At 42.7% G+C, this 25,696-nt stretch overlaps 1 protein-coding gene across 3 annotated transcripts in view; it reads right to left on the bottom strand.

Annotated features, from left to right (window-relative positions):
* The window catches only part of FER1L6 (fer-1 like family member 6), a 276,448-nt gene that overhangs the window by 159,009 nt on the left and 91,743 nt on the right, over positions 1-25,696 (bottom strand). For all 3 annotated transcript variants that reach the window (XM_077493299.1, XM_077493300.1, XM_077493301.1), the window contains exons 6-8: positions 21,717-21,779; positions 14,599-14,677; positions 6,436-6,592 (exon numbers count right to left, since the gene is read on the bottom strand). In XM_077493299.1, coding sequence (XP_077349425.1) covers positions 6,436-6,592; positions 14,599-14,677; positions 21,717-21,779 — 299 coding nt within the window. The remainder of the gene's footprint in view (positions 1-6,435; positions 6,593-14,598; positions 14,678-21,716; positions 21,780-25,696) is intronic.

Genomic DNA, 25,696 nt, shown 5'->3' with positions numbered 1-25,696 from the left:
ACAGGCAGAAAATAATCTCCAGAACCCCCGAAGCACATGATGTCAGTACCTTAAATACCACCTCCCAGAATGCACAGCAGGAGAACACTCCCACTGGGCTGGTTCCGAAAGAACAGTGGAATTCAATACACCCAGCTAAACTGCGTTCTTACTCTTGCCATCGGGGGCAGCGACACCTGCGGTCAAGGAGAACCCAGTGCAACCCAGCTGGACTGGTACTAAAACCAGAAATTTAGAAAATTAGCCCCAAAACCCAACTGTGGTTTCAGGAAAATTAACTTTGAAAAACATATAGCGCCTGCTCGTCAGGAGCCAGCGCTACAATAATATACTATATTTGATGCTAGGTCTATAATATTTGCAACAGCAATTCTTCACAACCGAACAGATTTTAAAAAATAATTGAAGCTTAACCTATTTTGTAGACGTTTTCAGATCAAGTAAACTTCCTGAAATATATAAAATGGTCACTAGAAAAACGTAGCTTGCTTTAAAACAATGTAAAGGTGTAAAAAGTGTCTAAAAATAAATCCTTATAATTAGCATTTACTGTCAGTCAATTTATATCTAATTGCACCATTGGCGTTTTTTTTTTATATGAGGTGCTAAGAAAAGAAAACACATTTTTCTGTTCATCTCATCAAATAGCAGATAAATAGAGGTTAAAGTGTAGTACTGTCTCCAGGCAGTGAAGAATAGAATAATTCTATCCTACACTGTCATTAGCTTTGAAGATATTATACAATGCACATGGTGACTAATGACATTTATTTATATGTGTGACATTATTAAATACATTCTAGCTATATAGCAGATGATGTAATTAGAGGTGCAGATAAAAATGATCTAGTACTAGCATAATTATAGAACCCCCCGGCCCCACTATACACACTTCATCTTTCAGTAGAACTAAACCTAGAAAAGTGAAGATTTGCTATGTTATAGGGAACCTTTTAGAAATTTCAATTGGGCCTTAAAAGTATTTAAAAAAATTTAACTTTTGTCTGGAATTCCTGTTAAAAACAGTAGTGCACTTCTTGGTATGTGAGAGTACCTACCTAGGCTCTCTTAGTCCCTACGGTGCTGCTCACTGTTCTCCTTGCTTGTCAACAGGTGCAGTTTGCTCTCTCCAATGCAGGTGGCGCTATGCAGAGGGAGAGGAAGCCATGGGGAACAGGGTTCCTCTATAGTTTCCTGAGTATCTGGAGTAGCAAACCAATTGGATGCTGGCCACCCATGTGACACTGGCGGTGTGTTAGGTGTGGTATAATCTATTTAACCACCTCAATACAGGGCACTTCCACCCCCTTCCTGCTCAGGGCATTTTTCAGCTTTCAGCAATTGTCATGCAACACTGTACCCAAATCAATTTTTTTTATTATTTAGAGCTTTCTTTTGGTGGTATTTAATCACTGCTGGGTTTTTTATTTTTTACTAAGAAAAAGAAAAAAGACAGGAAAAAAATGTTTTACTTTCTTAAGTTTCTTTCAGTTCATTTTGTAAATAAAGAATTTTTCTCCTTCACTGATGTGTGCTGATAAAGCAGCACTGGTGGGCACTGATGGGCAGCACTGATGGGGATCGATGGGCAGCACTGATGAGTAGGCACTGATGGGCACTAAAAGGCAGCACTGACTGGAACCAGTAATGGTGATGATTTGTGTCACTAATGGGCACTCATGGGCAGTGATTGGTGGCACTGCTGCATCTTTCCTGTAATCAGGGCCCTGATGATCAGTGCCCTGATTACCTTCCCTGTTCTCCCCTGCGAGGAGATGCTGCTGATCGGCTTTTCTAGCCACACGCTTACGTCACCTCCACATTTACATGTGACCGGCTGTGATTGGTCAGTGGCTCTTTACAGAGGTTGGTGTCACGTCGGGGTTGTGTCCTAGCAACACGGCACTGCCGCGATCGCCGCACTGCTTGGGCGTGCGAAAGTGTCCATTCTGGTGCGCTGTCATATGATGTCAACCCAGAATGAGAGCTGCACTGTCCCTCTGTCATTTGACGGTGGGTGGGCGGCAATTGGTTAAGACACTGGACCTTGGGTTTGATGTACTTTATGCAAGTGGGTAGAGTAGGGAAAGGTACCCCGTTTTTAAGGTACAGTACTAGCAATATGGAAAAGTTCAGATGAGGAGGGAAATTGTACGGTTGATACAGTGGATACAGTTTCTGCAGTGCTACACCTGTAGAAGCCGCAGGTAATTTTGGGTCCTCTGCTTTTGTCTAACAGATACCACCGGGATACCTTGTCTGGAAATACCCAGAAGATGCACAAGAATTATACACCCCACCACAGAATGTGTTGGCAGAATAAGATCACAAAATATAAAAAAAACAAGTTGGCACATAAAAAGTCAATGTACATAAACACAACAGTAATGGCACAGAGTAGCCCACAGGTAAAATCCCAAATTATACTGTAACATAAGGAGCGTAAACGGTAGCTCTCCATATGGGTTGTGACACCTCAAGCAACCAGCAGGGTTCAAAAAGAAGTCGAGCAGACTATGACTATAATGAGCGGACTTTTCTCCGGGTGGGAAAAGTCCGTTCATTTCAAAAGTACGGCAGACTGGCACACACATGGCCAGATTGTCCGCCGAAATACGAGTCAGACGGAAAGATTGGAGTGCAAAACTACTTTCTAAGTCCGCCGTACTTTTGGGTATAAAAAGTCCGCCGGAGGCTACACATGGGGGGATTTCCGGCGGACTTGAGTCCGCCGGACTTTTCCACCGGATTGTTTGATCGTGTGTACGCGGCATTAGATACACTTTAAAGAAGAACTTTTTTTAATCAAGGAAAAGAACTTTATTGAAAACAGTAAACAGTTCCAGAGTAGTTAAACAGTGGTATGGACCACATACAAAACACGTAGTGAAGTATTCATAGACATAGGATATACACATTTATCAATATATAGCAAAACCAGCAAAACTATTGTTTTAACTTAGGTTTCCAACTTCTTTAAAAGCCACCAGTCTACCCATTACCAAGTTCAACAGACTAAAATCGGGTGTATCAAGCCAGGGCCTCCAATTTTTTTATAATTTAGCAGGGCAACCTCTATGTCAGTATTTATGAGGGGTCTTCAAAAACTCACGCACTTTTATTTATTTTTTGGAAACTATGAGGGCGGGAGGAGTAGTAACTGGTCATGTATGAGCATATCCTGTGACTAGTCTGTCTGGCAAGCCAGCTGACCTTGCCGTTTAGTATAAGAGTTGTCACGGTGAAGATGGCTGCAGAACTTATAAATTGCACCAAAGAGGAACATTGTTCTGTCGTACGCTTTTTGTGGGCAGAAGGTGTTTTGGGAGCACAAATTCATTTCCGCATGTGTGCTCAGTATGGGGATAAAGTTCTTTCTTGTAGAGTGGTTCATGAGTGGATTGAAATGTTCGAAAATGGCCATACTAGTGTAACCACTCAAAGAAGCCTTAAGGTCAAGAAGATTTTCACGTGATGATGATGTGAAAGCAGCGGTGAATCAGTGGCTATGCGCTCAACCAAAAACATTTTTTGCTGATGGCATTAAAAGGTTTGCATGACGCTGGGAAAAATGCATTGCAAAGTTAAGTGACTATGTAGAAAAGTCATGTTCGTTTTTGAAATTCCTAATAAATAGAGTTAAAAAAGTGTGAAGAACCCTTGTATATTGCTCCAGTTTGAGAGTTCTCCCTACTTGTCTTATCCATTCAGCAAGTGTAGGAGGAACATCAGACTTCCAGTATTACAGAATACGTTTATGGGCCTGGAACAATGCTCTAGAGCACCCTTCTCAATGGAGGAACCCTTGAACTAACTTTCCGGGCTCAGGGAACTACTGTTAATGATTGCTATATCTAAAGCTCACAGTACATTTTTGTGATGATTACTGGGAAGAATGCTCCTTACATTGGTGGTCATTGGGAAGAATCCCACCTTATTGATAGCTAAAAAGATCATTGGTGTCAGTGGTTACTTATCTGAGAGGTAGAAAATGCTTACAGCTCAAGGATCCACTAGCAAACTCTGGAGGAACCCTAGGGTAAGATGACCAGATTTTTAAAATAAAATCCGGGGACATTTTTTATTTTTTTTATTGGCAAATAGTAATTTTATAAGCATATTTTCCTCAAATGATATATGCAGTGTATCTGGTATGTGTTTAAGGAATGATTGTATGATATATACGTTATTTCTGGAAATCACATCATTTTATACCAGCCCCATAGCATTATTATACCGGCACAACCATATAATATCATTATTTTCTGGTTCACAAAAGGGAAAACCATGCATTTTAAAGCACATTTGAAGAGTGTATTATACTCACAATTGCCCATCAATGCAGCCTGTTCAGTGCCCATCAATGCAGCCTGTTCAGTGCCCATCAATGCAGCCTGTCCAGTGCCCATCAGATCAGCTTGTTCAGTGCCCATCAGATAAGCCTGTTCAGTGCCCATTAAATAAGCCTGTTCAGTGCGCCATTAGATCAGCCTGTTCAGTGCCCATTAGATCAGCTTGTCCAGTGCCCATTAGATCAGCTTGTTCAGTGCCCATCAGATCAGCCTGTTCAGTACCCATCAATGCAGCCTGTTCAGTACCCATCAATGCAGCCTGTTCAGTACCCATCAATGCAGCCTGTTCAGTACCCATCAATGGAGCCTGTTCAGTACCCATCAATGCAGCCTGTTCAGTGCCCATGAATGCAGCCTGTTCAGTGCCCATGAATGCAGCTTGCTCAGTGCCCATCAGATCAGCTTGTTCAGTGCCCATTAGATAAGCCTGTTCAGTGCCCATTAAATAAACCTGTTCAGTGCCCATTAGATCAGCCTGTTCAGTGCCCATTTGATCAGCTTGTTCAGTGCCCATTAGATCAGCTTGTTCAGTGCCCATCAGATCAGCCTGTTCAGTACCCATCAATGCAGCCTGTTCAGTACCCATCAATGCAGCCTGTTCAGTGCCCATTAGATCAGCTTGTTCAGTGCCCATCAGATCAGCCTGTTCAGTACCCATCAATGCAGCCTGTTCAGTACCCATCAATGCAGCCTGTTCAGTACCCATCAATGCAGCCTGTTCAGTGCCCATCAATGCAGCCTGCTCAGTGCCCATCAGCTCAGCCTGTTCAGTGTCAATCAGCTCAGCCTTACCTAGAGAATAGGAGTCCGATTATGTAGAGTGGGGATCTCCTGTTTACCCCGTGCGGCCGCTGTCAGATGAAGTCCCACCTCCTATGATAGAGATCACCAGTGTGCTGCCTATCATAGGAGTAAGCTAAGGAGGCGGGACTTTGTCTGACAGCTGGGCAAGCAGGAGATCCCCACTCTGTATAATCTGGCAGCGCTTGCCCCTCCCTGTCTGAGACAGACTAAACTCCAGTGGGACTTAACGGAGGATGGAGGTTGGCAGGGGTGCCGCTGCACTGGATATTTCACAGCCCAGGCAAATAATATCAGAAATGAGAGAGAGAGAGGGGCTCAGAGATAGAGGGTGGTGGGTGTAGGGTGATAGAGAGGGGGTGAGAGAGTGGGAAGGTGATAGAGAGGGGAGTGAAAGAGAGAGAGGGGGTGAGAGAGGGAGGAGGTTGAGAGAGAGAGGGGGAAGAGAGAGAGAAAGGGGAGTGAAATAGAGAGGGGGTGAGAGAGAGAGAGGGCTGGGAAATGGGTATTCTCAGTGGTGGGGCACTTACTGTGGACTGCAGTGCTCAGCCTTGTTGGTAGTGGACAGTGGTGTGTGGCCTCAGGGATTAGGCTGGGTCCTGGGATTGTGCCCCCAGCTCAGGCATAGAAGAGGCTTTCCCCTGCCACATAGTCCCAAGTCAGATAGAGAAAGAAAAAGACAGACGGGGAAGTGGAGCCCAGACTGGGCTGACAGCGGGTTTGGTTCAGGCTTGGAGAGGATGGAACATGAGCAGAGCTGTCCCGGACACAGCATAGGACTGTGGGCAAGCTCCCTCACCTGTGGACCCATGCACCCCAAGCATGTACACTGTCCTCCGCTATACAGACTGTTCCCTCCAAGGGTGAATGAAGCCTGGGACAGGAGCCTCTCATGACGGTTCTCACAGCCTCCTGGAGGTTGTGAGCAGAAAGGGGGCCTCAGGCCCACCTGACATAATTCCTGCCTAAGCAAGAATTAAGGAAGTGGGAGTCGGTATCTGTCAGAAGAAGGTACTCACTCCCAAAAAAAAATTCCAAATATGTTAGGCTGAGGGCGAATGAGCAGTACTTTCACTTTTCAGTCCACTTTAAATAGAATAGTACACTGTATGTATTATCGTTGTGCCATTTAGCAATAGGAGCAGACAAATGATACACAACATATACTTGAGTACTATATATATATACAGTAGAGGCGCTTCAGTTCGCATTGTGCGCTATACAAGTATTTCATTCATTCATATATATATATATATACAAGTTGTCCACAGCAGTGCCTTACTTTTCTATTTGTTCCTCGGCATCACTGACTTTCTGGGACGATTGCACGCTGTCTCCTTTGCCGGCAACAGTAATGTCCACTTTTAGGTACCCCTTAACGCCCGTCCTGATGTCAGCAGGATCTGTCAGAAGAGCCCATTTGTCACTGAATTGATGCCCTAAAAAATAAAATGAATGTTTTACATCAGTGCCAAATTTATTTTAATTTGTATATACTTAAAGCTGAACTCCAGGCAGATATAGAAAAGAAATAAAGTATTTCAATGTATTTTTATGTTACCTAATATAAGCATCTGAATTTGACTTATTACAGGTCATTTCTATAGTGGCAGCAATTTATGCAGTGCTTTACATATTGTACATTCACATCAGTCCCTACCCACAAGGAGCTTACACTCTATGGTCCCTATCCCAAAAGAAGCATTCTATGGCCAATTTAGACAAGAGTCAGCTAACCTACCAGCATGTTGTTGGCGTGTGAGAGGAAACCGGAGTACCCAAAAGAATTTCATATAAACACGGAACCTCCATGCAGGTAGTGTCCTTGTTAGGACTGAAACCGAGGACCTTAGTGCTGTAAGGCAGGACTATTAATAACCACTAAGCCACTGGGTATCAGACTCTTGCAATGCGCTGTACAAACTGGGAGAGGAGAGGCAAAACTAGAAGCCAATCAATTACAAATGCTAAACAGGAACACGCTGACAGGAGAGAACAGAGTGAAATTAAAATGGGGTGCTTCTGCTCATTCAAAGTCCAGCCATAGTCTGGGGGTGGGAGGGTGACCTAGCTGTAATGATTAACTGCAGTAGAGAAAAGTTACTGTAGGTCTCCAGGCTGATTATGGTATTTGGCAGAGGTAGGGCCGGGACTAGGGGTGGGCAGATGGGGCAGTGGCAGGAAGGGCATCATCTCACAGCACACACACTCCAGACCAGTGGCTGGCAACCAGTGGGCCACGGCTTCATGTTTTCTCTGACAGCTACTGCTCCCACACTGTGCTCCGACATGCTCACTCTCCACCCCCTACAACCAAAAATACACCATTTATGCACAACTACTTTCTAGATGCTAGAAAGGAAGCAATCAACCACACATTCGCACTACAAACTAAATTTCAACCAAGGGCAACTGGAGCAAGGGGGCAGAGAATGGAAGCAGGGTGGTACACTCATTCTATGGTATGCATTAGCAGAAAGGGAGGGGGCGCAGTTTAGCATACTTGCCCTGGGCACTGGGTGAACCTGTCTGGGTACTGGGCAGAGCTATGTAAATCTCAGAACTGAAAGGGCAGTAGACATGTGCAGAACGGAAAAATTTGTTTAGTTTTGTTTCAAAGAGATTAGTTATGTTACTAATTTGGTTTCCTTGATTTGTTACGGAATTCTTTTAGTTTCATTTAGTTTTCATTAAATTTCATTTCAATTTTCGGAACAATTTGAATTCGGATCAGCCGAAAAATGATCGACCAATTCGAATTCTGTGTGAAGAATAGCTGCCTGTTAAGCAACGGACTGAGAAGCTTAACAACCGATAACTTATGAGCTGTCAGCGGGCTTTTCCTTGCTGTGACCTAAAATGTAAACAAAAGAATGACCGCAATAGAAAAGTAAAAAAAAACAGTGCCCCCCCCCCAATCCATACCAGACCCTTATCTGAGCATGCACTCCAGCAGGCCAGGAAAGTGGGGGGGGGGGAGCAAACGAGCGCTTTGGGGTAGAGGGGGCTTTGCTCTGCCTGCCTCTGCAAAAAGTGTAGAACCCATATGAGATCTGAAGGGCCTGGTATGGATTGAGACCCCATGCTGTTTTTTTCCGTTTTTTTTTATTGCTGCCATTCTTTTGTTTACATTTGTCTGTCAGTAGGGAAGCCCGCTGACAGCTGATGAGTCATCAGTTATTAACGCTGTGCCAGCCGCCTTCCCACCCGTTCCTTAACAACCAAATTTTCAAATTTGGATCGGTCAAAAAATGATCGACCAATTCAAATTCTGTGTAATTCATCACACAGAATTTGAATCGGTCGATCATTTTTTGACCGATCCAATTTTGAATCGCTACAGAAAAAATTTGGAAATTATTAGAAAACTGATAAACAAAATGAATTTTTACAAATTTCAATGAACCATAACCATAAATTTGTCCAAATTTGCATTTGGACCGAAACTGATTGCACATGTTTAATGGACAGAAATTACAGTCTTTAGGCAGGAAAAAACCTTCAATATGGGTATTTCAGCTATGTATTTAGCATCTCATTTGGAGTTCAGCTTTACGGAAAATTATAGAGGGGTGATTGGCACCAGGGCCGTGACAAGGGGTGGGCAGGGGTGGCGGCTACCCTGGGCGCAATAGTTTATTGCAGGAATGGGGGCACCCTGACCCTAACCGTAAGAGAAAGTGGGAGGGGGGCGCAGTTTGGCATATTTTGCCCTGGGCGCTGGATGACCTTGTTCCGACACTGATTGGCACTGTGGGGGATAAGCTGGCAGCTGCCCCAAAAGAGATTTATTTTCCTTCTTCTGGAGCAACAATATTACAAAATTGAATTATTATTATTATTATTATTTTTATTATTATATATTAGAATATATTAATATATATAATATATTATTATTATTGAATTATTAAAAATTAATAAAAGTACAAACACCATGTATTTGTAATATTCCTGTAGGGGCCTCAGGTGGCCACATATGGCTCAGTTAATTGCTGATCCAAAGAACTGGCATGGAGACTGAGCCTTGTACAGTACTGGGTTTTGTACAGCTTACCCGGTGTAAATGTGGAACCAGCATGGCGATAACGAATGTGACAATGTATACTGATCTTCTTCTTCACTACTAACTGAGATAATGAAAGGCACGGTATAACCGCCTTTGTTCAGGTTCTCTTTACAGCGCAGTGGGTGCTAGTGGGTTTGAAGACAGACTGATGTCTGTGTGAGCTATTAACCCTCAGATTTGAATGTTCCTTTTGCGCTGAGTAGATTGAATTCATTTATTCTGCAATCTGCATAGAAAAATATTCCACTTTATTATTTGCACTATATTTGGAGCCTGGCTCGTTGAGCATTTCGGTCACAATTGAATTCCAGTGAGTTGGAGGGCAATAGTAATTGAAGCTTTGTGTGTCACTCTAAGAGAAATCAAATTACAAGGTTGCTTCATGGTAATTGCTCAGCAGAACAATGGCAATATCCTAAAATGTGTATGTTCATTGAAAGAACAACAGATACATAGTCCAAGTCTGGTTTAATGTCTGCTGTTTAACCACTTCAGCCCTGGACCATTTTTACAATTTGGCACTGCACTGCTTTAACTGGTAATTGCGCGATCATGCAAACAAAATTTTCATAATTTTTTGGAAATGACCCCATTTTGGAACGTAGGCACCCCAAGCTATTTGCTGAGAGGCATGTTGAGTTCATGAAATATTTTTATTTTGCCACAAGCTGCTGGAAAATTAAAAACTTTTTTCTTTTTTTTGCACAAAGTTGTCACTAAGTGATATATTGCTTACACATGCCATAGGCAATTACACCCCAAAATAAATTTTTCTGCTTCTCCTGTGTATGGGGATACCACATGTGTGGGACTTTTTGGGGAGCCTAGCCGTGTACAGGACCCAAAAAACCAAGCTCCTCCTTCAGGGTTTCTACAGCCCCATACACACTATCAATTTTTCTGCTGAGTTTTTCCTTCAGATTTACCAAAACCATGTAGTAGAAGGGACTGCCTGATTGCATACAAACTGAAGCTCCTAAGGTTTGACCTCATATTATATGTCTTTGGTAAATCTGAAGGAAAAACTCAGCATAAAAACTGATAGTGTGTATGGGGCTTAAGGGCGTCAATTTTTGATTTCACTCCTCACTACCTATCACAGTTTTGAAGGCCATAAAATGTCAAGATGGAACAAAACCCCCACAAATTACCCCATTTTGGAAAGTAGACACCCCAAGCTATTTGCTGAGAGGTATTTGCAGATCTCGCTTTTTGTCACAAAGTTTTGAAAACTGAAAAAATAAAAGAAAATAAACATTTTCTTTCCTTTCTTTATTTTCAAAAACAAATGAGAGCTGCAAAATACTCATCATGCCTCTCGGCAAATAGCTTGGGGTGTCTACTTTCCAAAATTGGGTCATTTGGGGGGGATTTGTGCCATCTGCCATTTTATGGCCTTCGAAACTATGATAGGTAGTGAGGAGTGAAATAAAAAATTTACACCCTTAGAAATCCTGAATGTATCCTGAGGTATACCCACCTTTAGAATACCTCCCTTCATCCACCCACTTCTAATGATGGGCATACATGCACCAATTATATATTTCCCGAAGCATGGGGGCATCCACCCCAAAAGTAAGGAGCAAATCACTCCTTCTCCCCTGCTGCTCCCATGCTTCGGCATATATGCTCTTTTTTTTAACTGTGGTGGTAAAAACACCTCCTACAGCGCTGGAGTCACGGCGTATCGTGGGAGCAAACGCTGTTGCTGTCAAGATAAATAAATCTGTGCTGGAACTGAATGGCAAACCTGCTAAGTAAATGACAAAGTAACATTACAGTATAAAAGTAAGACTTACCATACCTGCAAAGCGAATGCAAAAAAAAAACCTAGTAAAAAATAAAACATTTTTTAATTCAATCTGTGCTGAAAATATATATATATATGCCGAAGCATGGGGGCATCCGCCCCAGAAGGTAGGAGCAAATCGCTCCTCCACCCCTGCCCCCATACTTCGGCATATATGCTCTTTTTTTTAACTGTGGTGGTGAAATCTCCTCCTACAGCGCTGGAGTCCCGGCTTTATCTATCATGGGAGCAAACGCTGTTGCTGTAAAGATAAATAAATCCGCACTGCAGCTGAATGGCGTACCTGCTAAGCAAATGAGGTTAACAATAAAACAAACATTACAGTATAACATACCATACCTGCAAAGCAAATACAATAAAACATAGTAAAAATAAAACCAAGAGCGATAGTAATAGTGAGCGAACAGTAGAGCTGTACAATTAATCGTTAAAAAATCATGATCTCAATTCACCCCTCTGACGATCTCTCCTGCAGAGTTTGCCATTCTTTCATATAAACAAGTGGAGAGACTTATCTGCTCACTCAGCTGTCAAAAGAAAGCATGGTAGTCTGCCAAGTCTTTAACTTGAAATATTTTAACTAAGCTTCCTTCTTAGGCCGCGAACACACGGGCGGACTGTATGGCCTACTTAGTCCGTCGAAACACATTTCAGCGGACAGTCCACTCGTGTGTGGGCTTCAGCTGACTTTTTCAGCGTGCAGTCTGGCGTACTAAGTATTTCGGATTTTTCAAAATTCTGTCCGTCATACTTTGGTTTCAGCGGACAATCCGCTCGTCAGTAGGCTAGTTCGACGGACTAAGAATGGCGCATGCTCAGAAAGGATTTACACGGCAGAAGGGTGCATTGCTGTGTATTGGACTTCCTATTTCTAGTCCCGTCGTACGTGCTGTACACGTCATCGCGCAAGCTTTCGACGGACTGTTTGTGCATCCGTGTGTGGTCAAGTCCGTTCATTCGAAAGTATGACGGACTGTCCGTTGGATTGTATGACGGACTAAGTAGGCCATACAGTCCGCCCGTGTGTACGCGGCCTTAGATCAAAGGGATAGAACTTCTGTGTAAATAAATAATCTGGGCAGTCGGCCAAGTTTTCAACAACGTGTAAATGCAGGAAGTTTAATCACTTAAAGTCTAAATCAATATTTTTTGCTAGAAAATTACTTGGAACCCCCAAACATTATATTAGATATATTTTAGCAGAAACCCGAATAAAATGGCAATTGCTGCAATATTTTATGTCACACTGTATTTGCCCAGCGGTCTTTCAAATGCAATTTTTGGGGAAAAAAAAACACTTCAGTTAATAAAAAATAAAAAAAATGAAACAGTAAAGTTAGCCCAATTATTTTTTGTTTGTTTTAATGTGAAAGATGAGGTTACACCGCGAGAATCGTGAGAGAATCTTAATCTATCTTCTAAGCAAAAAAATTGTGATTCTCATTTTAGCCAGAATCATGCAGCTCTAGTAAACAGTAGAGTGGAAAGTAGAGAACGAAACGAACATACGAGAGAGTAAGAGAGAGAACAATAGAGAGAGAGAGAGAGAGAGAGAGAGAGAGAAAGAAGAAAAATACAACCACAACTATTTTTGGCTTTTTTTATTTGAAATTTTTCGTGTGTGTGTGTTTTTTTTCACTTTTATAAAAACTGTAAAAAAAAACTATAAACTGAACGTTGCAGATTAGTGTCTCTCAAAATGTGATGGCCATCACATCTTTCGAGACCCCAAGGCCCTGTGTACGTGTTCTGTACCCTACGCTAATACTCAACTAGTGTGTGATAGCGTTTAAAACCATCACCAATGCAAAGACCAGGTTGGTCAGGACAGGAGGGACAATAAAAGTGGGTGTCACACCTAAATCCACGCTTTCTACAGACACAACATCTTCTTTGGGGGTTTCTTTCGGTAGGGGTACCAGAGAAGACATGTGGAAAATGCCTCTCATGCAGCCGGCTTACTACATTTGCACTGGGAAGTTGGGCCAGAGCACCATCTGGAAACAGAAGGGCTCTGATGATCTCTTCCTGGAATTTAAGGAAGGATCCAGTTCGTCCTGAAGCTTTGTCTAGCACATGAGTGTTCAGCAAAGCTAATTGACATAAGTATACAGACACTTTTTTTATACCAGCGCCTGGCCTTACAGGCAATTAGGTACAGCGCCAACAACTGGTTGTTGAGGTCCACCCCTCCCATATTTCGGTTATATTCGTGGACACAGAGGGATTTCTCCACAACACCAGTCACTGTAGGAATTTGGACAGTCATGTCTGCATGAAGGGAGGTAAGATCAAAAACATTCTTATTATCCCTCCACTTCACAGTGAGCAAATGATTAGATCTCAAGCAGACTCTCTCCCCCAGCCTAAACGGGAATCTACAAGCCACTGGTGAAAGCCCCGGCAATTAGATCGCACAGTACCACATGCGCCAATTTGATGATCAAAGAAGTGACTACAAAGTGGCACACTTGTGTAAAAATTGTCCACATACAAGTGGTACCCCTTTCCGAATAAGGGTGACACCAAGTCCCACCCAATCTTGCCAGCGCTTCCTATGTAGTCAGGGCAGTTTGGCGGCTCTACGTGACTATCTCTTCCCTCGGAAACCATAAAACTACATGTATAGCCTGTGGCCTATGGCCCTGTCACAGAGCTTATACATATTAATCCCGTATCTGGCACGCTTGCTGGGAAGATGCTGTTTGAATGACAAGCGGCCACAAAACTTAATCAGGGACTCATCATCAACACAGAGAACTTGATGGGGAGTAAACAAGTCTGCAAAACGTTGGTTGAAGTGGTTTATGAGGTGATCAAATTCAGGATCACCCTGAGAACGATCGAGTTCATTGTCACTGAACTGCAAGATCTGCTCATATCATGTCCTGGTCATGGAGGCAGAGAACACGGGCGTATGGTGAATTGAGTCAGTGGATCAATATGACCGCAACTCACTCTTTTTAGTTACGCCCATGAGGAGGGATAGGCCCAGAAAGGTCTTAAATTCGGAGACCGTGATTGGTCTCCAATCTCTGGCAAGGGTCAGCTGGGGATTAGCGGTGATGTATTGACAAGCATACAAACAAAATGTTGTGCTGTATTATGCTATGAGTAAGGCCAGAGCGGCCGAAACGCATTAACATTGTTTTACTGGATGTACTCATGTAGCCAATAAAGATTTTCAATGTTTGAGTCCACCGAGTTGCTTATATTGCTTATATCTATCAACGTTAAAAGTACTGAGGGACTGTATATCCTAGCCACAAGCACCTGTTTTCAGCCTTGGGTAGCATCACCAACAGTAGATCTTGGGTATTGTATTCAGTGATTCTATACAGAGCACAGTGGTAATGTCTTTGCTACATTTTCAAAATAGTATCTGGGTTTGCAAAGGCATTTTTGTGTGCACAAAGTATATATTTAAATTATATTTTACATGATAATGGAGTTCAGCTTTTTCACAAGGTTCAATTTTTGATGCCGTTACAACTCTTATTTGCCATAACAACCTTTGTTTCCAACATTGAAACAGTTAAGTAACTTGGATCTACTATCTATCATATTACCTGGTTCATTGTAAACGGTCCCCAAATCAAGCCTAAAGGAACCAATCAGAACACCTCCAATTAACTTGTTGTGCATAACCTGCATATAGAATAAAGCGCAAAAATGTTAGCATGCCATCTATCATGGTAGATACTGAAGTACTTAAAAATTGGATACTACAATTTTAACAGCAGGGTCTCCTGCTTCTTTTTAGTGCATCAGGTGTTATTTAGAAAGATGGGTAGTCAATTTGTGTCTAGGGAAAGAAAATGCAGCACTTCCCTCCATCACAGGCACATTTCTTCATGTTTGTCTCTTTACAAAATGTTGCAAGTACAGAAAAGTACCTGTTGGTTTTTCTAGATATCCTGGGAGCTCCGAACATTCTTTAGTGATCTGACAACACAATCACTATGCTACATTGAAATATCAAGCAGTGTTGTCACCCCTGCCCTAGTTCTCCCCTGCAGACTACAGCCCACACTCACCCCATATGTTATAGGGAAAATAAGAGGGGAGGTAGTTCAGCCAGAGAAAACTGGTCAGGGCTGACAACGCTGCTTCGGGTTTCAGTAATCTCAGCCAACATTAGGAAGTTAGGAGTTTAGTCCATTTCTGGCAGGATTAACACATACTTGCAGCATTTTTACGTCCTGTTTGGATGGGCTTTTAAGCAGGTTTTGCATTCCCATACAAGTCTATCAGAGTGTAAAACCTGTAAAGCAGCTAAAATGCAGGTCCGGAGAAGGCCAACTGCAATTCTCAATTTTGAGTGATCTCAAACTGATGTCAAAATGATACAATCATTACAAACCTAAAGCCCGTCAACACAGGCCTTTAAAGAGTCAAAACATGGAAATGCACATGTTCCACACAGATCCACTGCCTATGATTCCATTGTTCAACACTTTAATGTATCAGAGGTTCACTAGAATTACTGTCATGGGGGCTTTACAGTAAACCTCAAGTTGTGACATGCTCAGTTTTATATTGACCCCCAAAATAATGGCAAAGCAGGCATGTGTCATTATTTTAGCCTCCACTCACAATTCAAAACCTGTTGGGCAACTGGCTGTGAATGGATGGAAGTACTTAAAGCCCAACAGAGGGTGAATAGAGTTAGAACAGCTACCAGGTTTTAATTGCTGTCTGCATCTTCCTTTACCAGTGACACCTTAACCTTCCAATTTCTTATCCTGTTGTCACCAGAATAGGAAGTGAGGGGAAATCTCCCTCGTGAGGACATGAATAGCCATAAACTCGATAGAAGTTCTGAATATTACTTCACTTTAAAGAGAAAAAAAATAATAAGCTGGGGTTTGGCTTACATAATACTGAGAAAGTGATACCCCTACCCCAGACACAGTCTGAAACCAGAAGTACTGTATATAGAGAGACAGATAGACAAACAGATAGACAGATACACTAATGTCAAAAGTACATGAACTTTAATGGCATCCCAGTCTAATGCCGCGTACACACGACCGGACTTTTCAACATCAAAGGTCCGACGGAACGATTCCGGCGGACCATTCGATCGTGTGTGGGCTGCAGCAGACTTTTGATTTGCAAAAATCCGACAGACTTTAGAAATGGAACATGTTTCAAATTTTTCCGCCGGAACTCTGCCGGACCCAGTTTCTACCGAGAAATCCGCTCGTGTGTGTGCTAGTCCGACGGACAAAAAACGACACAAGGGCAGCTATTGGCTACTGGCTATGAACTTCCTTATTCTAGTCCGGTAGTACATCATCATGTTCGAATCTGTCGGACTTTGGTGTGATTGTGTGTGGCCAAGTCCGTTCATTCGGAAAGTCAGTCGGAACTCCGCCAAAAGTCCGTCATATCTCTGCCAAAAGTCCGTCGGACCTAGTCCCTCGAAAAGTCCGGTCATGTGTACGTGGCATTAGTCCTTAGGGTTCAATATGGAGTTGGCCCACCCTTTGCAGCTACAACAGCCTCAAGTCTTCTGGAAAGGCTGTCCACAAGGTTTAGGAGTGTGTCTATGGGAATGTTTTTAAGAAAAAGTGTGTAGCACTTTTTCTTAAGATTATTTATAAGTTGGGTATATTACTTATCTGTGTCAGCTGCCACCCCACCACAGGGCAGAGATAGATCTTTTTTATTTATATAGGAATGTTTGACCATTCATCCAGAAACACATTTGTGGAGGTCAGGCACTGATGTTGGACAAGAAGGCCTGGCTCACAGTCACCGCCCTAATTCATCCCAAAGGTGTTCTATCAGGTTGAGGTCAGGACTCTGTGCAGGCCAGTCAAGTTCCTCCACCCCAAACTCGCTCATCCATGTCTTTATGGACGTTGCTTTGTGCACTGGTGCGCAGTCATGTTGGAACAGGAAGGGGCCATCCCCAAACTGTTCCCACAAAGTTGGGAGGATGAAATTTAACAAAATGATGGCTGATGGCTTAAAATTCCCTTCACTGGAACTAAGGGACAAAGCCCGACCCCTGAAAAACAACCCCACACCATAATCCCCCTCCACCAAATGATTTGGACCCGTGCACAACGCATGGATGAAGATAAAGACATGGATGAGCGAGTATGGGGTGGAGAAACTTGACTGGCCTGCACGGAGTCCAGACCTCAACCTGATAGAACACCTTTGGGACGAATTAGAGCGGAGACTGCGGGCAAGGCCTTCTTGGCCAACTTCAGTGCTTGACCTCACAAATGCTCTTCTGGAAGAATGGTCAAACATTCCCATAGACACACTCCTAAACCTTGTGGACAGCCTTCCCAGAAGAGTTGAAGCTGTTATAGCTGCAAAGGATGGGCCAACTCAATATTGAACCCTACGGACTAAGACTGGGATTCCATTAAAATTCATGTGCCCCAATACTTTTGATAATATAGTGTAGATAGATAGACAGATAGATACAGTAGATAGATGACAGTGAGTATAGGGGCACAAAAAAAAACAGAAGAATCCAGGAGTGAATAAAGTGACAATATCACCAGGGAGTATGATGCATATACCAGCAAAAACACTAGGTGACACTAGGAGTGCCTTCAGATGAGGGTGTAGTACAAATGCCAAAGCTGCAGAAAAAATGATCCCACAGGCCATGTTTGGCAGGCAATACCACCGCTGAAATGTGACTCATTCAAGTAAATAAGGTGGTGCTGCAACCGCCCTGCAATCGTGTGTAATGCATGCTGTTGCCTCACTGTACTTCGGCCTTTCAAGGGTTAAAGCAGACATCCTGAAGATGACATATTGCTTCTGAGCCACCTGCCAAATGCAATCCACTGTGGTCAACTTTTCAGAGGAGCGCAAGTGTAAACAAGCCCTTACTTTTTTCTATACCTGCACACATTGTGGAGGAAATCCTCATCAAAATTCATAAGAAAATGCATACAAGTCAGGACTCGTGACTCTGTCCTGCCCCTCTTCACCTGTTCTGTGCTAAATTAGAAATTGGAATTTTTGCAGGTCAGTTCACTTCTGCGGATGGGAAGCAGATCAAGCTAAGCTGTTGAGCGTGAATGTGTTTTTGCTCTAAATTTTAAGGATGAATTACTCTACAGTGGCTTATTTACTGATTGTTAAAGTGGAACTTCACTCTCTCAGTCAAATCTGACTATGTTTATCCTTATGCTACTAATGCTAGCATTAGTAAATAGATAGGATATCATATTTACTTGTTTTTAACTTTTACATTTCTTTAGTTACTTCCTGGTTTCCAGGACTAGACAAATTATTTCATAAATCCCAGGAGTCTTCAAGAGGGAGGGAGGGGCTTTATCAGCTAAGCACACCCTCCTACCTGAATGCCTGAACTAAGAGCAGATGGATTCCAGGAAGTAAATGCTACATGGATCATCTGCCCTTACCTAAAGTGATTGTAAAGTCTCAGTTTTTTTCTAATAAAATAACAAACATGTTATACTTACCTACCCTGTGCAATGGTTTTGCACAGAGCAGCCCAGATCCCCCTCTTTTTGGGTCCCTGGCTGAAGCTCCTGGCCCCTCCCTCCTGTTGAGTGCCCCCACAGCAAGCAGCTTGCTGTGGGGGCACACGAGCCAAGCTGCAGCTCTGCGTGTCCATTCAGATATGGAGCTGCGGTTCGGCACTCCCCCCTCTCTCCTGATTAGCTAACAGAGTTTGATTGACAGCAATGGGAGCCAATGGCGCCTCTGCTGTGTCTCAGCCAATCAGGAGGGCCGAGGCACTCGTGGACATTACTGGATAGAGATGGGGCTCAGGTATGTATTAGACATGGGTGCCGTCAAAAAATTAGTTTTGTTTCGTATGAAAAAAAAAATCGTATTCCGTAATTCGTGTATGAAATTCAATTCGGATTCATACGAAATACAAATTTTCGTTAGATTCCTAAACTTTTCGTTAAAATAACGAAAGTTTGGTATGATGAATTTATCATTATGAGGGGCTCCCACCATCCCTATGCTGTGCTGACTTCCTGGGTTTTTAACTTTTAGGTTTGTTAACTTTTTGGAACAATAACGATTGTTCGTTATGATGAATTTATCATTATGAGGGGTCTCCACCATCCCTGTGCTGAGTTCCCAGGTCTGTACACCTGCTGTGCCCATTATAAGGGGTTCCCACCATCCCTGTGCTGTGCTGACTTCCTCTGATTGGTAAACAAAACACCAGTCATGTTTCTGTTAATTTAGATCCGAAATTCATTAATGAAATTTCATATTTCGTATAAAATTTGTAAGCATAGAAATTCCAATAGGGTTCCCACCATCTCTGTGCTGAGTTCCCAGGTCTGAGTGTACGCCCGCTGTGCCCATTATGAGGAGTTCCCACCATCCCAGTGCTGAGTTCTCAGGTCTGAGTGTACACCTGCTGTGCCCATTATGAGGGGTTCCCACCATCCCAGTGCTGTGCTGACTTCCTCTGGTGAACAAAACACCAGTCACAATTCAGTTAATTTGGATCCGAAATTTCGTATTTCGTATAAAATTCCTCATAGGGTTCCCACCATCCCTGTGCTGACTTCCTGGGTTTTTAACTTTTCATAACAATTATAATATTTTTGTTATGATGAATTTATCATTATGAGGGGCTCCCACCATCCCAGTACTGTGCTGACTTCCTGGGTTTTTAACTTTTAGGTTTGTTAACTTTTTGGAACAATAACGATTGTTCGTTATGATGAATTTATCATTATGAGGGGTCTCCGCCATCCCTGTGCTGAGTTCCCAGGTCTGTACACCTGCTGTGCCCATTATAAGGGGTTCCCACCATCCCTGTGCTGTGCTGACTTCCTCTGATTGGTAAACAAAACACCAGTCATGTTTCTGTTAATTTAGATCCGAAATTCATTAATGAAATTTCATATTTCGTATAAAATTTGTAAGCATAGAAATTCCAATAGGGTTCCCACCATCTCTGTGCTGAGTTCCCAGGTCTGAGTGTACGCCCGCTGTGCCCATTATGAGGAGTTCCCACCATCCCAGTGCTGAGTTCTCAGGTCTGAGTGTACACCTGCTGTGCCCATTATGAGGGGTTCCCACCATCCCAGTGCTGTGCTGACTTCCTCTGGTGAACAAAACACCAGTCACAATTCAGTTAATTTGGATCCGAAATTTCGTATTTCGTATAAAATTCCTCATAGGGTTCCCACCATCCCTGTGCTGACTTCCTGGGTTTTTAACTTTTCATAACAATTATAATATTTTTGTTATGATGAATTTATCATTATGAGGGGCTCCCACCATCCCAGTACTGTGCTGACTTCCTGGGTTTTTAACTTTTAGGTTTGTTAACTTTTTGGAACAATAACGATTGTTCGTTATGATGAATTTATCATTATGAGGGGTCTCCACCATCCCTGTGCTGAGTTCCCAGGTCTGTACACCTGCTGTGCCCATTATAAGGGGTTCCCACCATCCCTGTGCTGTGCTGACTTCCTCTGATTGGTAAACAAAACACCAGTCATGTTTCTGTTAATTTAGATCCGAAATTCATTAATGAAATTTCATATTTCGTATAAAATTTGTAAGCATAGAAATTCCAATAGGGTTCCCACCATCTCTGTGCTGAGTTCCCAGGTCTGAGTGTACGCCCGCTGTGCCCATTATGAGGAGTTCCCACCATCCCAGTGCTGAGTTCTCAGGTCTGAGTGTACACCTGCTGTGCCCATTATGAGGGGTTCCCACCATCCCAGTGCTGTGCTGACTTCCTCTGGTGAACAAAACACCAGTCACAATTCAGTTAATTTGGATCCGAAATTTCGTATTTCGTATAAAATTCCTCATAGGGTTCCCACCATCCCTGTGCTGACTTCCTGGGTTTTTAACTTTTCATAACAATTATAATATTTTTGTTATGATGAATTTATCATTATGAGGGGCTCCCACCATCCCAGTACTGTGCTGACTTCCTGGGTTTTTAACTTTTAGGTTTGTTAACTATTCTTAATTATGAATTTTCGGGGACACAGACAGCAATAAAAACCGACAGGTGTTCTAATCCATCTCCACTCTATCTAGAAAAAAAAAAAGTTTGCCTTTACTTTTTACTTTTTACTTTATTTTAAGAGTAAGAAAATTATCTTTAAGATTAACACAACGCAGATCATGTCTTATGCCTTGTACACACGGTCGGACATTCCGACCACAAAATCCGTCAGATTTTTTCCAACGGATTTTGTCCGAAACTTGTGTTGCATACACACGGTCGGACAAAGTTGTCGGAAAATCCGATCATTCGGAACGTGATGACGTTCATTGCGTACGACGGGACTACGTAGAGCCTTGTAATTTGAACATGCTTGGCACTTTGTCCGATCGGAATTCTCTACAAACGATCTGAAAAAGTCCGATCTGATTTTTTTGTCGGAAAATTTTAGATTCTGCTCTCAAATTTTATCTGTCGGAATCTCTGACGGAAAAAGTCCGATAGAGCCCACACATGATCAGATTTTCCGACAATATAATCCGATCTGACCTTTTCCGTCAGAATTTCTGACCGTGGGTACAGGGCATTAGACCACAACTTGTAACATTTGGCACAGGAAGAACAAACTAAAATTTGAAATAAAAAATTCAAAACATAAAGAATGACTAGTATAATATATGAAATGTAAAAAAAGCATTGTTTCAGACATCAGTATGTTTGCTATGTCATTGTCATACTTACCGAGAGTCTTATAATTTTGTCAAACAGCTGCTCTCGGGGCCCCACAAAATCAAACACAAAGTACTGTCAATGAAATACAAATATGTGTTACTTTCTTAACACTTTGATAATTTTGTACCATGTGCTATTATTATACATCCAGATTATACACACCAATGAAACAGAGCGATTTTAACCACTTCAGCCCTGGAAGATTTTACCCCCTTCCTGACCAGAGCACTTTTTGTGATTCGGCAGTGCATCGCTTTAACTGACAATTGCGCTGTCGTGTAGCGTTGCACCCAAAAAATATTGACATCCTTTTTTTCCTAAAAATAGAGCTTTCTATTGTGGGTATTTGATCACCTCTGCGTTTTTTTGTTTTTTTTTGCGCTATAAATGAAAAAAGAGCGTAAAAAAACCGCAATATAAATATATAAAAATATATAACAAAAACTATTTTTTTCCTCAGTTTAGGCCGACGTGTATTCTTCTACATATTTTTGGTAAAAAAAAAAAAAAAAACGCAATAAGCGTATATTAATTGGTTTGCGCAAAAGTTATAGCGTCTACAAAATAGGGGATAGATTTATGGCATTTTTATTATAAATTTTTTTTTTTATTTATAATGGCAGTGATCTGTGATTTTTATTGTGACTGTGACATTATGGCGGACACATCGGACACTTCTGACTTTTTTTTTTGGACCATTGTCATTTATTCAGCAATCAGTGCTATAAAAACGCACTGATTACTGTGTAAATTACACTGGCAGGGAAGGGATTAACCACTAGGGGGCAATGAAGGGGTTAAGTGTGTCCTAGGGAGTGATTCTAACTGTGGGGGGTTGGGCTTCAAGTCACGTGACAGCGGTCACCGCTCCCTATGACAGGGAGCAGTGATCTCTGTCATGTCACAAGGCAGAATGGCGAATTGCCTTGTTTACATTGGCACTTCCCCGTTCTGCTGCTCCGTGACACGATCGTCAGGAGACTGGCAGACTTCGAGTCCGCCGGTCCCGCGGGCATGGTCACGCCGTATGCGGCCGGCATGCGCGCGCCTGCTAGCCCCACCACACGTACAGGTACGACCATTTGCCCACCGCTGCCACTGTGCCGACGTATATCGGCGTGCAGCTGTCGGCAAGTGGTTGAACAGCAGTCAGAAAACGACTAATACCATACGCAAAATGCTAAACATGTGCTGCAGTCAGCTTTCCCAAGTTTTTATCTACATGGTCCGTGCAAATTTCATTCTTCCTCCGGTTCACGGTGCTACTTCAGCATGATTTCAAAGACACCGGTCAGTGCGATTTCATGTACGGCTTGCCGACATCTGTGCGATTTCCTGCACAAATGTCAATGCAAGTCGCACATGAAATCTCCAAAAATAGTGCGGGAACCTTCAGTGCAAATCTGAGTCGCACTGATTTGAACGGTTCCATAGTCAGAAATAGGGTGCAACTTGCCATGCGATCTTGATCTGTCAAATGAGAGATGCAGAGAAGAGCAACCAAACTGATAAGAGGCATGGAGGAGCTCAGCTATGAGGAAAGATTAGAGGAACTGAATTTATTCTCTCTTGAGAAGAGAAGATTAAGGGGGGATATGAACAACATGTATAAGTACAAAAGTGGTCCATATAGTGAACTTGGTGTTGAGTTCATCACTTTAAGGCCATCACAGAGGACAAGGGGGCACTCTTTACGTGTAGAGAAAAAGAGATTTCATCTCCAAATACGGAAAGGTTTCTTCACAATAAGAGCTGTGAAAATGTGGAATAGACTCCCTGCAGAGGTGGTTCTGGCCAGCTCAGTAGATTGCTTTATGGCGGCGATCGGTGGCCTTAACTTTTAAGGCCGATGCTGCTCCTTGCTCCAGGGAAGACCCGGGGCCATTGCTTCTCCTCGCAGCCGAATAGGAAGTGGGTCCTCCTGAGACCCAATTGGCCCCAAGAGCCGCTTCTTGATTGGCCTGGGAGGAGAATCAGGAAGACAACAGCGAATACTGAGAGATAGAACTGATATGGTGGACTTTAACGATACCAGTAAAGGAGGTATAAACCAAATAATGCTAAATGTCTTTATTACAAAAAGTTTCAAATATTTTTACAGATATAAAATCATTTGATTAATATACTCAGACATTAGTAAATAAAAAATCTCTGTTATTATAAATATCAAGAGGTTGACACGTTTCACATCTTTGTTTCTTCAGGACCTTATGTTCTTGACTTAAAACAGAGATCCTAGTAAAAAACAGAAAGGGACATATAAACATTGTTTACATTTAGATTGTATGGGGTGCAACAAAACTCATTTCAACATATTGAATGGAAAGCAGCATAAATGCTTCATAAATGCTCCTCATCTACGAGGAGCCAGCAGAGAATGACGTGCCAAGTGTCTTGGGAGAGCAATCCAACAACTCGTGTCTTAAAACAATAGATGGATCAATATAACATATTGGATGATATATTGAAATTAGTTTTGTTGCACCCCATACAATCTAAATGTAAACAATGTTTATATGTCTCTTTCTGTTTTTGAGTAGGATGTCTGTTTTAAGTCAAGAACATAAGGTCCTGAAGAAGCAAAGATGTGAAACGCATCAATCTCAACATTTTTAATAACAGATCTTTCATTTACTAATACCTGAGTATATTGATCAAATGATTTTATATTTGTAAAAATATTTTAAACTTTTTGTAATAAAGACATTTAGCATTATTTGGTTTATACTCCCTTTGCTGGTACCGTTAAAGTCCATATCAGTTCTATCTCTTAAATATTCCATGGGATGAGGTAGCCCATAGCCTATTCAACCTCTTCATGTAAACAGCGAATATTAATTTGCTATTGTCATATAACTGGCTGGGCTCAGAGCACAGTGCTACCCTTTTTTGAAGTCTCAGGCTCTAATTATGTGCTTAAAAAAAAAAAAACCCTATTGAAATCCATGCGTCTGGCACCCTGCATGTAGATTAGGGGCTGGGTGAATGGATTAGGGGGCAGCGCCCCTGCGCCTTTTAGGACGGGCCGCCACTGATATAACTGGATGATAATATTTATAGGTAAAGTTGATCCAGAGAAAATCCGATTTTGACTAAGGCCGGGTTTATACTGGTGCGACAAACGCTCCGACATTGGGAGCTCACGATGCATGACGTGTGAAAATCAATGTTTCCCTATGGGAACCGTCTTAACTGGTCTGACGCAAGTCGATCCAACTTTGAAAATGCTCCCTGTACTACTTTGGTCCGACTTTGATCCTACTTCAGCCCACTGAATATCATTGAAGTCGGATCAAAGTCGAATCGATGTCTTGCCTGATCCGACTTTGGAATGCGACTTGTGCTCTGATGATCTTGAGGGGGAGATCCACACCAAATGTTAAATTAAAAATCACCATGGGTTCCTTTCCAAGGGCATACCAGTCCCTGCCCCCCCCCCACCCCAAAGCACCTTGACACCGGAGAGCGGGAGAAGAACCAGAGACTGGGAGAAGATGCGGAGAAGTCAGAAGAGATCCCCCAAGTCGGAAGAGACTCCCGGAGCTGCCTAATAAATTACTTTAAAAACCAGTCTAGTCTGTTTTTTTTATTGACACTTTTTTCCCCCTAGGTGAATGGGTAGGGGTACGATGTACTCCATACTCTTTCACATAGGGTGGGGGGTGGGATCTGTGGGCCCCCTTATTAAAGGGGGCTCCCGGATTCTGATAAGCCCCTCGCCCGCATACCCCGACAACCAATGGCCAGGGTTGTCGGGAAGAGGCCATTGTCCTCATCAACATAGGGACAACGTGATTTGGGGTGGGGGGGCTGCAAGGCGCCCATCTGCCCCAAAGCACCCACCCCCCATGTTGAGGGCATGCGGTCTGGTACGGTTCAGGAGGGGGGGGCGCTCGCTCGTCCCCACCCCCTTTCCTGAACGGCCGGGCTGCGTTCTCGGATAAGAGTCTGGTATGGATTTTGGGGGGACCCACATGCCGTTTTTTTGG

The sequence above is a fragment of the Lithobates pipiens genome, unplaced genomic scaffold (genome assembly GCF_037356315.1).
Source record: "Lithobates pipiens isolate NorthernLeopardFrog02 unplaced genomic scaffold, aLitPip1_a1.2 Scaffold_19, whole genome shotgun sequence".
Classification (NCBI taxonomy): Eukaryota; Metazoa; Chordata; class Amphibia; order Anura; family Ranidae; genus Lithobates; species Lithobates pipiens.
The sequence above is the reverse complement of the archived record's forward strand: the minus strand, read 5'-3'. Positions and strand labels throughout refer to the sequence as shown.